This window comes from Podarcis cretensis (genome assembly GCF_951804945.1).
Source record: "Podarcis cretensis genome assembly, chromosome: 10".
NCBI lineage: Eukaryota > Metazoa > Chordata > Lepidosauria > Squamata > Lacertidae > Podarcis > Podarcis cretensis.
Window position 1 is genome coordinate 26,004,391 of NC_137179.1, and position 13,755 is coordinate 26,018,145.

The window sequence follows — 13,755 nt, forward strand, 5'->3', positions numbered from 1 at the left end:
TCTTCTTCGCGGTCTAACTGTGTGACTTTTCCATTATTCCCCTGGTTCATGAAAGCCCTGAAATACATATTTGAGCCTTCATGTTTGTCAATACAGTCAAAGCTTGGTTGTCGAACATAATCCGTTCCGGAAGACCGTTTGACTTCCGAAACGTTTGACAACCAAGGCTTGGTTGCAAGAGCTTCTTGCACACAAGCGGAAGCTGTGTTGGAAATTCAGGTTCTGAAAAATGTTCAAAAACCGGAGCATTTACTTCCAGGTTTTCAGCATTTGGGAGCCAAAACGTAACGACATAATCATGATCTTTTTGTTTCTCTCCCCTTCCTCCCACCTCCGCTTAAAAGAGAGACAACACACCTGGAGATTGAACCTTTTACTCTTCTTGGCGTGTGTGCCGGCCTCATTCCTTACCCTCACCATAACCAGTCTCCAAGAAACACTTACCAGTGTGCTATGGGGAAGCAAGCTATGGGTAAGACCTGTGCCTCACATCTGAGTAGTTGCTTTGTTATGCAAGCTCTATAGTATTAAATTATTTTAAAACCATTGATGATAAGCTGATTTTTCCATAGTGGAATGTGAGATTCAAATTTGTTTTTAAAGATGTTTAAAACAGCATTGCTAGTATGAAAGTTACTGTACTTGCTTTTTCAGTGTTGCTGGAGAGCTAGCAAGTGTCTTTATGTCACCTTGCACTGCAGTGTTCTGTGCTCTATATATTTTTCTAAAATAAAAATAAAAACTGCACACAAAGACTGACAGAGAACATGGAGATTTCCTGTCAATCACTAATGTGTGTAACCTTTCAGTATTAATTGCTAGTTCTTTAACAACAAGATCTAGATATGGAAATGTAGTTACAATGAATTTTCCCTTTCTGGGAAAAGCTGGAATGCACTCGTTATCAGTGGCTTCTTAATGTGGTAACAAATAATACGAGCATTGAAATCTTAAGTACATTTACAGATCTGAGTTCAGTGGATGATACCTTTGAGCAAAGACACATAATACCAAACTACAACTGTGCAAAAGCAGCAGATTCTCATATATTCTAAATTTCAAATAGTAATGCATCGCTGTCCTATTTCACAAATGTTTTGCCATCTTTTGCTCGCTGGCTAAACCTTTCCCCATTAGTTATTTATTACAAATACATATAAAGTAGTGTATAAGGTTCACAAAAACAAACAAACCCACCTGCCAGTAGTTCATATTAGAGTGTGCTAGTTATGCAGTTCATAAGTCAATGCAGGAATACAATATCGCCTTCCAAAAAAGATATTTTGTCTCAATCTAGCAATCACTATTATTTCGTTAAATGAGCATGGTAATTCCAGGGGTGCAACTCCACCTCCCCAGTCTGCAGAACCTGTGGACACAAAACTTGCTCTTTCCATTGAAATGAATGGGGCAGTGCATGGGTGCATTGTGAGCATGTTGACCCCTGTATCATATGTTTGCTCATTTATGATAACACACAAACACACACACACACAAACTTTCAAGCCTTCATTAAAATAAACTTAGCACTTCCTGGGCTTACCAATTTGCATTGTATCATATAGCTTTAAACTGGGTCATTTACCCCTCCCCCCCCAAAAAAAAATCTTTGTGAATAAATCTCTCCCATCCCATCCCATCCCCACTCTTGGACACTGTCCTTGAAAAATTTATCTGGAGCAGTTTCAGTTGCAAGCAGTGCCAGAGAGTTGTGTTCTTACTATCTCATGTTCAGTTATTAAGACTTACTCTTGAAAAATTAACACCAAGTTGTGTTTAAAATATTTACTATTAATACTTTACTATTATGTGTTATTTCTGGAAATCACATTTCCCTGAATAAATTTTTAAACTGAATCGTGTTCCTTCTCTGTCACTTCTTCTGGCAGAAATAAAAAGTTGGAGGAAAAAACTTATATATATGCGTACTTTTTATTTTATTTTTGCCTCTCTTTTTTTACTGTGATCCTCCCCGCCCCTGCCCCGGGGACTCTATTTTAGGACTATTAGCCTCAGAAGGTTTGGTTAGTTACCACACACAGTTAAGCAGGATCAGTGTGTACAGAAAGCCAATTCAGTATCTGTAGAGTTCTTTTGTAGTTTTCTGTGTGAAGGTCTTTTTTTCTCGTTTTGTTTTCAGTGTCATTTGCAATTCATTGTCTGTGTTTTCTGAGGTTGGTGTATTCAGCTGCTTTGACCCTGGGTCTTGCACATTTAGCTCCTTGGATACAATCCTCTGACGTTACTGCTGACGCTGGGAACACAAAAGCTGCTGAATATCTTTAGTAATATATTTTTTAAAGGCTTTGTTTCTGTCTGCTATTGCAAAGCACCTGACTCTGAAGAAAGAGCAGGGAGACAAAACTGCATTTCTAAAGTTGGCATATTACAGATTTGTTTAAATTGAGTTTTTACATTGTGTGCGGAACGTTTGCGAAAAACCTATGGAATCTCCTCCCTCCCACCAGGAAAAAAACACCCCCTATGTGGTCATAGTTGCAATTCTCTCCCAAAGTCCTCCTAGATTTGCTAGGATATTTGCTAAGTAATATCAGCACGGAGGAAATTTTGTGCTGAGTCTCATAAGCTGACTGTTTTGAGTCTGTCTGCGGTGATTCATCGCATCAGATACGTTTGCCCTTTAAAAAAAAATCACCCCAGCCCTCTCTATAGTCGTCTTTGCCCACCCCCTGCTGCCACTAACTGTCTTTGTATTGTCCTGGAGGAGATCCATGTTCAAGTCCATTTAGTCACTTCCTGGGCTGTCAAGAGCTTGGGATTATTGAGATAGCATTTTAGCTTCCTGCTGAGAAGAAAGGACCCATTGCTCAGCCTTGCCCCATTCTGATCACTGAAATGCTTTCATTGCTTGCAAAAATTGCATCCTTAGGCTTAGCAGTCATTCAAGTGAAGGAAATGGGTGTGTCCCATAATATGCAGGTGCTGTAGATGTATTTTGGAAAGTATAGTGGGCATACTCAATAGCGAAAAATATGGTTTTAGGTTATAAGCTTGGGTGAGCTGTTGCAAGACTATTTAAGCCTTTTTCCTTATAATGCTTATATCCTGGATTTCCTTCAAGAAGCTTAGAATGCAGCTGATCTGAGGCTCCCAGGTGGTGTTGCGTCCAGGCACTGAGCCGGGTGACACCTAGCTAGGCTTCAACAATGTAATAGTATCATATTCCTCCAAGCAGTCTCTGGATGAATGATGACACGGACTCTGGAGTAGCTTCTATATGTGCAGCAGAACTTTAGAGGTTGTGGAGAAGCTGCTCCAAATTCTGGAGGACCTTCAAGTCTCTTGTCTCATACGGTGTGCGTTGTTTCAGTAGAACAGAATTGGAGGAAGCTTTAGTGCACATGTGGAAATGCTTGGATGTGCAAGGCTATTGGATCCCAGCTATAATATTAAAAGGAACTCAAAGAGATAAATTATCCATATAAATAATACATTCAGTAGCAGCAGCAGCAGGAGAAGGAGGAGTATATATTTATTTATATCCCATCTTTTCCCCAGTCCAGGACTAAAGGTAGCTTAACACAGATAAAACAGAACAAGCTAAAAACATAAGATGTCACAGCAAACTATGGTTTGTTGTTACAAGAACATGCTGCAGCCAGTGTTTGGAACTCACACGCCACCCTGCCCTTCTTCTCTGCTTTCCCACACAAAGAGAGGAAATGTTAACCTGCCATTTACGGTTTGTAACAAACTGCTATTTCCTATTTTGTCTTATTACAGAAAACTAATTTGCGCAAACCATAGTTTAGCGAAGCAGGATATCAGATTAGGATTGTTAACTAACTATGGTTTACATAAATCAGTGTTTCTTGAATTGTGTTAAAAACACAAAACTGATACTTTACCATTCTTTTCCCTGTTTATGGAGGAGTGGGAAGAATACATGCTTCCAAAAGCTCAAATGGAATAGGTACCTAGACTAGTTAACTAGCATATTAGCTTCCCATGCAGCTGTCAAATATGTTCATATTTAAGAAAGATACATGTTGCTATTTTAAATATTGGTGATGAATTGCTCTGCTTATTAAAAATATTTGAGGGTTAGATCCAAATTTGGTCATGCTTAGAATAAACCTATTGACATCAATGGGAATGTGTCTGGATCCAGCTCTCTGTGCCTTGTTCATTAGTAAAGTTCCAAACATACAGGAAAGGTTGGCCTTTTCAGGGAGCGATGTTCATACACTGATTGCTATCTAAAGGTTTTATGGAACCTCAGGAATGCACTCCCCATTCATGTCTCTGAAAAGGGAAACTTTTACAGGCACAGCTCTGGATTGCAGCCATTATGCCTTGTCCCATGGCTCATCCACTGAAGTAGCTGTTGTATTTCTAACTAGGCTACTGCAAGCCCAGTTCTTGATAGAGAAATAGACTTTGTAGTGGCTTTTGCAGCCTAGCTCTAGGGTGGGTAACACAAGGGCTGACAGGTGATAACTTGAGGTAAATAAATGTTGCCAAAAGTAGAATGATGCGCTCAGGCCTTTGGAGATACAGCCATGTTGTCCAAGCATTTCTTGATTTAGGTTTAGGTTTTTATGATGTTACTGTTTTAAAATGAGAGAAGAGGGAGAAAGAAAAGTCATGTACCGTAAAATTTCATTTGGTTAGTGAGGTTGAAAGAAACACTGAGGTAATGGTGAAACCAGGGTGGTTGGGGGTTTTTTTAATATAAAGTTGTTTAGATGGATAGTTTTGTTATACATTTGCTTATTGGCACTAAGATTATGAGTTTTATTCAACTCAGCATAGATCCATTAGGGTCTGAATTAGACCCACTGTCTTCAATACTAGTCATACTTGAAGTGGGCCCAAACTGATATTAATGAACATGACTAATTTAAGTCCATTAATGTCCATGGGTCTACAAACATGAACTACAGTCCTTTTTAAACCGTGTATATATATTGCTGTTCATTTGATATGTGTGCCACTTTGGCACATTCTTCTATAAATGCTGCATACATAGACAGAGGAGGAGGACAGATGAGACTTAGCTGAAGGTAGATTGAAGAAGTGCTATATGGAGCACTCTTTAGTGTCTCTTATTTGAAAGCACTATCAGACAAATTATAGAGCCTGGGTACTTGCAGCTTTTTCTGATGACTTTTCCATACCATTTGCTAGTAGTTGGTATTGTAAAAAAGAGCGTTTTCAAGAATCATCCAAGCTATTTTGCTGATGATAATTGCCCAGCACAGCTTGGGTCCAAGCTACCTGAAAGACTATTCCCTCATACGAGCCCATCTGGGTTTTGAGATCTTCAGGGGAGGCCTGCCTCTTGGTCCCACCACCCTCACAAGAACGCCTGGTGGGGATGCAGGACAGAGCCTTCTTAGTGGCTACTCCCAGACTCGAACTTCCTCCCTGGAGAAGCTAGATTGGCTCCCTCCTTGCCCTTCTACTGGCAGTTGAAGCCCTTGTTCCAACAGGCTTTGGGGAAACTGTCTGCTTTTAGTGAAAGGGCTGGTGCTGGGCTGTTTTTATTGCATTTATTTGTATGTCTTAAACATATGTTCTGTATGATTATAGTTTTAATTCTATCAGTGTTTGCTTTTACTATTGTTTGCTTTTATTATTGTTTTTTCAATGTTTTAGCAATTCTTGTTTTTATCTGTAGGCCACCTTGAGTCCTTACAGCAAAAAAAGTCAGTGTATAAATGAAATAATAATAAGAATAATAAAAAATATCTGTTTTAAATTGCAGGTACCATTGGATATAATCAGAGAAACAGAATAGATACTCTTATGTATCTGTTGGCGTATCCCCAAAGACCAATGGTTAAAACAAAAACCATAGAACTCATAGATTTTGAGAAACTGCCGGCTGGACAGAATGCCACTGTTGCTGTGATGAGTTACAGTGGTTATGACATTGAAGATGCTCTTGTGTTAAACAAAGCTTCTTTAGACAGAGGTAAGAAGGACCTCATAATGCTCTGCCATTATCAGTGGATTGAGTGCTATGTTTCTTTCTTCAGCTCAATTCATTCAACCATGGTAAATAAATTTAACTGCAGTTCAGTGGAGAGGGTAGCCATTGTGGTATCCTTCAGACATTTTGCTGAACTACAAATCCCATCATCTCTGACTATTGGCCATGCTGTCTGAGGCTGATGGCGGCTGGAGTCCCAAAAGTACTGGAGGGCAGAACATTGGCTACCCCAGATTTAGGGTAATATTTCACTTAACAAGCCATGGTTTGTGACCTGTCATGTGTTTTTAAACCTGTGGTTTGTAAAAGCTATGGTTTGGTATGATTCCTGAACCAGAAAATCATAGTTGTGGCCATTGCTCTGATTTCAGAAGCCCCTGCAAGAGAAAACTGGGAATGCTGAGCTGATTGAAAACAAAAGGAAGCAGGCATCTCTGAACCCAATTGGCCTGTACATTTGAAGCCTCAAATTATGGTTTAGGGCTAAGCTATTACTATAGTTTGACTTCTTCCCATAACAATAGACCATCGTTTATCATTACACCTAATTGCAGCCACTGTGTTACAGCAAACAAAATGGGAAAAGGCAGTATAAAATTGCCTAGCAAATCTCCATACTTAATCCTGAACCAGAGTACTTTTTGAAAAGGAAGCAAGCTCTCTAAACCAATGCTTTTTAATGTGTACAATTGCAGTGTCATATATCCTTTAGCAGAGCTGGCATCTGACCAAAAGGAACGTACTAAATTTTGCCGGAGGTTTGTGTGTGTGTGTGTGTGTGTGTGTGTGTGTGTGTGTGTGTGTGAATGTATCCTGCTGCCTTCACTTTGATGAAGCTTGTCTGGATGATCTGGTTTTAGTGTTGTGCTAACAATCGTTTTCAAAGTGCCATCTCCCTTGAGAAATGCCTAACATTTATTTTGCATGGCCACAAAACTTTCCTGCCAGCTTCTGCTGATACATCCTAGCACACTTTCCCCAGCCTTTGCACCCCTCCTTGCTAGTTGCCAGGCAGCCATACTCGTATTCCTAGACATGTATCTTTGGCATTAATGTCTGCACACTTAATTTATTCTTTTTTTCTAAAACAATGGCAGACATGATTTAAAGCAGAATGTTTTCCTTCTTGCAGACTGCTAACATTGGGGAGAAATCAAAGACTGTTCAGAATTACTTCGTATCACTGAATAATGTAGATACGTCAAGCATAACTTACAGCTATTTTTGGGTTTTCAATCCAAAGTTTATTCAAAGGCATTCTACTTGTGTTTAGAAATATGTATGTGTTTTAGTCAGTTAGAGCTAAGGAAGGAAACTCAGTGCATTTGTATGTTTAGCTCTAACTTTTAGTTCTTACAAGCAAAAGTTATCAGTATCATTGACTGATATTTTTAGAAGGGCAAACTACAGGTGATACTTCTTTTAAAAAAATACTTTGAGGCCTTTATTAAAACTATTGAAAGTTTCTGGCCACTTTGAACTCACCGTTTTAACAAGAGTAGCCATATTAGCAATCTCTGATGCTTTAAAACTAACAATTTTATTGCATCATAAGGCCCATCACATTTTCATAGTACTTGTTAGAGACATTTTTAATTGTTTTACAATGTTTTAAATGTGTTATTTTGTTTTATTTTTAATTGTGTTGTTTTTATCTTTGCTGCCCTTGGCTCTTCACGGAGAAAGAGGAGGATATAAATTTAATAAATAAATAAATGCCGGCTTTTGTAGCCTGCAAAGGTCCATGCCAAAATTGGTGCGGCCTGATCCTATACTTGCAATTACACATAGGATCTAGATATATGAAAGCTTAGGGAGGGGGACCAGAAAAATTGGGCAGGAGACCTACTTCCCACACCAATTTTTTCCATATATATTTTTTCAGGCCCTCTCTAGTAGGATCACAGCCCTACACTTATAAAGGTGTCCGGGAAATATATTTTTAGTTGCATTATCTTATAAATCAGTGCTAATCAAAGTGGTGGTCCATGGACCAGTGCCAGTTAACAAGCCACCAGCTGCCAAACCCCAGTGACTCCACCACAGCCCAGGTTGGGTGGGATGCTTCAGGGACTCAATAGGCTACCAGGCCCTGGTACCTTGGGATGGGAATTGCCGGTCTACCACATCAGATTGCTTGAGAAGCACTGTTATAAGTAACTTTTCAGAGGGCTCATTTCTGTACTGTAGAGGTAGATTGTGAACTTGCGACGTAATAGTCACTTAACTATCTAACTCTCATGGTAGGAATTTTCATCAACTTGTTTGCTTTGTCTGAGGTTTTGGAAGGTGTCTCGTGTACAAGAATGCCAAGTGTACTCTGAAGCGTTACACAAATCAGACATTTGACAAGGTGATGGGACCCATGCTGGATGCAGCTACACACAAGCCAATCTGGCGCCATGAAATTCTAGATGCTGATGGTATTTGCTCTCCAGGTATAAAGTGATGTTTTGTGTATTTTAAGAAACTATCATTTTGTGCAAGTGTGCTAGGTACAATACAGAACACGGCAGCCCCATGCCCTGTGGCATTCCTTCAAAGTAACAGAGTAAATATGAAGGGCTGAGGGATTAATAATAGTGGGGAAGCATTCAATGTAACAGAGAGTAGATGAAATTATAATGCATGCTTTGTCGAAGTTGAGTTTTAAGATGGGACGCGGGTGGCGCTGTGGGTAAAACCTCAGTGCCTAGGATTTGCCGATCGCATGGTCGGCGGTTTGAATCCCCGCGGCGGGGTGCGCTCCCGTCGTTTGGTCCCAGCGCCTGCCAACTTAGCAGTTCAAAAGCACCTCTGGGTTCAAGTAGATAAATAGGGACCGCTTACCAGCGGGAAGGTAAATGGCATTCCGTGTGCTGCGCTGGCTCGCCAGATGCAGCTTGTCACGCTGGCCACGTGACCCGGAAGTGTCTGCGGACAGCGCTGGCTCCCGGCCTATAGAGTGAGATGAGCGCACAACCCCAGAGCCTGGCAAGACTGGCCCGTATGGGCAGGGGTACCTTTACCTTTTATAGCTAAACAAAGTGAAAACTTTGTGCCAGGCAAATAAGTTCTTGTTTGCCCTGGCATTTGGTTCTTAATTGGTGGGGTTGGCCCACCTATGAGGCAAGGTGAGGTGACTGCCTCAGGCGGTTGGAGTCACAGGGGCAGATCTTGATGACAATCTTTCTCCCCTCCCCGCCACCCTTGTTCTTGATGTAGATCTTCCTTCACCCCGTCTTCCCTGATGGGGAGGGGGCACCATTTTGGGATCTGCCTCAGGTGCCAAAATGTTTTGGGCCAGCCCTATTAATTGGGATCAGATGATATGATGAAACCTTAGCCTGTATTGGTGTTCATCTTTTAGTATGATGGAGGAGGCACTGTCATTAAAATGATCACTTTTAGTAAATAATACTATGTGTTCATCCTTTAGTGGGACGGAACATGATTGTCCTTTTGTAACATTGCAGGATGAGCACTTTTAGTCATTGATGGGGGTTTAATGTTATTTAAAATTTTGTATTTGATGTTCTTTTACAACTCTATGTCTTTTTGAGACATTTTATGTAATATGAACAGATAAGTGCAATAAATAATAATAATAAGCTTATTGGTGGCTTTTTAAAACTGTCCACTTAGAATAATAAGACTCAGTAGTCTGTTCACTGCCAATTTTTTCTTTACTTGAAAACTTTTTTAAATACAGTGGTGCCTCGGGTTACATACGCTTCAGGTTACATACGCTTCAGGTTACAGAATCCGCTAACTCAGAAATATTACGTGGGTTAAGGACTTTGCTTCAGAATGAGAACAGAAATCGCGCTGCGGCGGCGGGAGGCCCCATTAGCTAAAGTGGTGCTTCAGGTTAAGAACAGTTTCAGGTTAAGAACGGACCTCGAGTGCTGTTTCAAGATGGCGCCGAGGTAAGACGCTCTTATCGGAGCTCAAAGAGATCTTTTAACTAAATGTTGCCGGCTCTCCTCCCTTTTGGATTCTATTTCCTTTCATTATTTCGCTGTGCGTTTGAACATCTTATCTTATCTTATCCTCCTCGGTGCCGGGACTTAATGAAGTTAAAGAAGTTTTAACGAAGGCTCTCAGACATTCCCTCTCGAGCACTAAGGCACTCCCTCCCAGTTACTCGTTACTTACCTCGCAGCAGTCCAGCTAGGACCGAATGAGAATTGAACGAGATTGTGACCAGAGAACTTTAGCACTTTATCATTCTATTTAGAAGTCTGATCTCATTGATTTAAGAATCTAGTAATGAGAAGAGGCAAAAGACCCAGGTGCCTTGATATAGAAACTGACACAGAGCCCTCTGGTTTTAAACAGAGTAATCTAGATAATTACCTGCTACCTCAAAAACAGCACGTATCTCCTCCCAAAACCTTCCTCAACTCCTTACATGGAAAGACAATTGAAGAGATATCCCTAGGAGTAAATGAGGACAAGGCTACTACTCCCATAACCGAGGCACAAGCACTAATTGATAGAAAGGTGGAGCTGCTGGAGGAATGCTGCCTATTGACTGCTCAAACAGTTCAAAAAATCTTTGAACAATTACAAAACATCTCCAAGAAGCTGGATAACCCAGATGAAAGGAGGCAACTCACTCCCTTTTTGCCATCCTTAACAACCCCTGGAAATAAACAGAACAAATACAAATTTATACCTCTAAATCAGTCAAAAATCAGAGGAAGCCCCCCTCACTCAATCAACCTGATACTGAGGCCATGTGAGATTGTTCTCCACATTTTTCCATATAGAGGACCCCTACCTTACTGGGAGTCATCTTTCTGGGCCAGACACCATCTAAATCTGCTCCTTGGTTCTGAGGGCGGAAGCATTGACTTAAAAGCAGTCAAGAGGCTCACTAACGACGGATATTCCAAAAAAGTACTACTAAGATTTGGTAGTCATAGAATCCCAACTAAAATCTTAAGGGTAAAGGCTCATTTAGCCCAGAAAGGAATTTTTCCGCGCCGACATTTTGAAGATATATCACCCAGACCATTGTTTGCATCTAAAAGACAGAATAAGATGAACAAGGCCATTCCACCAGAAGCCGACATCTCCCCTACCCCCGTGGAAGAACCCAGTAGATGGGAGAAACCGCAGTCAGCTACCCGGAAAATTACGCAAGAAAAATCCAAGCTCCCAAACCATGCGACTGTAGCATCAAATAACAACCTCGCCCTTGACACAATAGACTGGACAGTCCCAGAAGAAGAAGATCTGCTGAGTAATTTTGCCAAGCTACCAGATAAAGAACAAATAAACATACTCAGTAAATTGACGAAACTACAGGCCAGATTGACCGAAATTCACCGACAAGGTCAACAAAATGCAGTAGATACAATACACAATCAAACTTTACACTTGCCAGCCTTTTCCCCAAAATGCATAGTCAAAAAGAGAGCTGCAAATGGAACTTTCAAATGTATAGATGCAGAGCTACAAATCCAGCCGCCTTTAGAATATGAAACGGCAAGGAAAAACTCCAGTAATGAGACTACAAACTCCTGGCTGAGATATCAAATACTAGCTCCAAACGAAATAGGTACCCCTTATTTAAGTACCACAAAGGACTCTAACTTTGCCGAACAAAAGATGACCTCCAACAGACCTGACACACCGAGCTCAACACCTAATGAGGCCAAAGAAATGGAAGTAGAGACTAAAAACAGTCCTACTGTCCATAATAGCCCACCAACCACAGAAATCTCTCAGGAACAAGGAACAGTTAAGGAAGAAAATCAAGAAAGGGAGGAAATTCTAATTTCCCGCACTTTAAAAAAGAATCAAAAAGATCCACCATTACGTCCCCCACCGAAAGCAGCGACAAATGGCTGTATCTGCACAAGAAAAAATTCCTCGCTGGACTTAATGACAGAACTAGAATGACTAAATGCTGTCAACCAGCCACCAACCCAAAAACGGATCCTACGCCTGTTGTCCTGGAATATCGCAGGGTGGGGAAACAAAGACGGAGACCCAGACCTAATGAACTTCTTTAAGGATTTTGAACTAATACTCCTACAAGAAACATGGTCAACTAGAGATATTAAAATTAACGGATTCATCTCCTATACGAAACCCGCATTGAAAACAAACACGAAGGGCCGGCCGAAAGCAGGGTTCTGTTGTATGATCAAAGACAACTTAGGGTTTGAAATCAAGCAACTAGAAATATGTTTACCACTTGCACAAGCTCTACTTTTAACCCAAAAAAAAGACTCTTTGCTACTTGTAAATGTCTATATCCCCCCAACCAAAAACAACATCAGTAGTGAAAATTGGTCACAACTAACCTTTTATATAGAAAATCTGTCCGATAAATACCCAAATGCCTCACTGATAATAGCAGGTGATTTTAATGCCAGAGTGGGAACCAACAATGAACAACTATGTAGCAAACTAAATTGGAATACTGATAATGATATCGCACATGCCCTGAAAATAGGACGATTCTCCAGAGACAGGGTTGTTAACAACGAAGGCTTACGCCTACTTGAATTATGTAACAACTTTAATTTGCAGATTGTGAACGGTTCAACAAATGGCGATAGAAGCGGGGAGTTTACATACTTCTCCCCCCGAGGATGCAGTGTCATCGACTATATTCTTGTCCCTTATAATATTATAAATTCGATCATGGACCTCAAAATTGGAACGCGCACTGAAAGCGATCATCAGCCATTATTGCTGTCTATTAGCTTAAAGGACGAAACCAAAATAACTAAGCACAATATCATAGAACCTTCTCAATACAAACAAATGACCCAATTAAAATGGTCCCAGGAAATGAGTGCAGAAGTGGGGCATAAACTTACAGCTAACCTGAGAAAACAAGTATTATTCAACTTAAAGACCACTAATTCCTACTGTGATATTCCTAAAATTTATAATGAAATCTTCCAAATGCTTGTAGAGCTTAGTACTCCACCTAAAGTTTGGGAACTTAAATATAGCGCTAGCCCTTGGTTTGATGATGAATGTTTCCAGCTAAAAAGAAAACTGCGCCAAACATTTAAAAATAATCGCACTAAACTAGAGCCCTCTTATCTTGATGAAAAAAGAAAATACCATTATATTCTGGCCGAAAAGAAACAGAAATACGCAACCCAAAAATGGCTACAATTATTCGACTCAATTCAGAGTAAAAACAACAAAGCGTTCTGGAGCCTAGTGTACGGAGGACTGAAAGCCGAAAATCAACTAACTCTGCCACCAATTGCAGAATCCAAATGGTCCCAATACTTTACATCTGTATTTAACAATCTACACGGTGAACCTAAAGGAAATGAAACCATTAAAAATAATATTAATAAACTCCAGGAGTGGCCAAGGGTAGAGGAAGAGGAAATTAGAGAGATAGTTAAAAACTTCAAATCGGGGAAATCTCCTGGGCCAGACGGTCTACCAATAGAACTATTTAAGACCTATATAGATTGGTGGGCAGAACCCTTAGCTCAATTGTTTACTCTTATAGATAAATATGGGACCATACCTGAGATATGGTTAAGATCAATAATTATTCCAATCTTTAAAAATGGCGACCCAAAAGAACCAAGGAATTATAGACCGATAAGCCTACTATCAGTGATAGGGAAAATCTACGCTAAGCACCTCTTATCTAAACTTCTTACCTGGATGAAAAATCTAAATTTACCAGGGAAAGAACAAATAGGTTTCTCCAAAGGTTGCTCTACTCTAGACCACTGTCTTACACTTATGCATCTGGTTGAAAAATACAGATCCCAAAGGCAATCTAAGATATACGCTGCTTTTGTAGATTTTCGTGGTGC

At 40.3% G+C, this 13,755-nt stretch overlaps 1 protein-coding gene across 1 annotated transcript in view; it reads left to right on the forward strand.

Annotated features, from left to right (window-relative positions):
* POLR3B (RNA polymerase III subunit B) overlaps positions 1-13,755 on the forward strand; it is a 64,688-nt gene that overhangs the window by 24,734 nt on the left and 26,199 nt on the right. Inside the window, exons 19-21 of the mRNA XM_079992276.1 lie at positions 345-472; positions 5,732-5,941; positions 8,239-8,397. Of these exons, the coding sequence (XP_079848402.1) occupies positions 345-472; positions 5,732-5,941; positions 8,239-8,397 (497 nt within the window). The remainder of the gene's footprint in view (positions 1-344; positions 473-5,731; positions 5,942-8,238; positions 8,398-13,755) is intronic.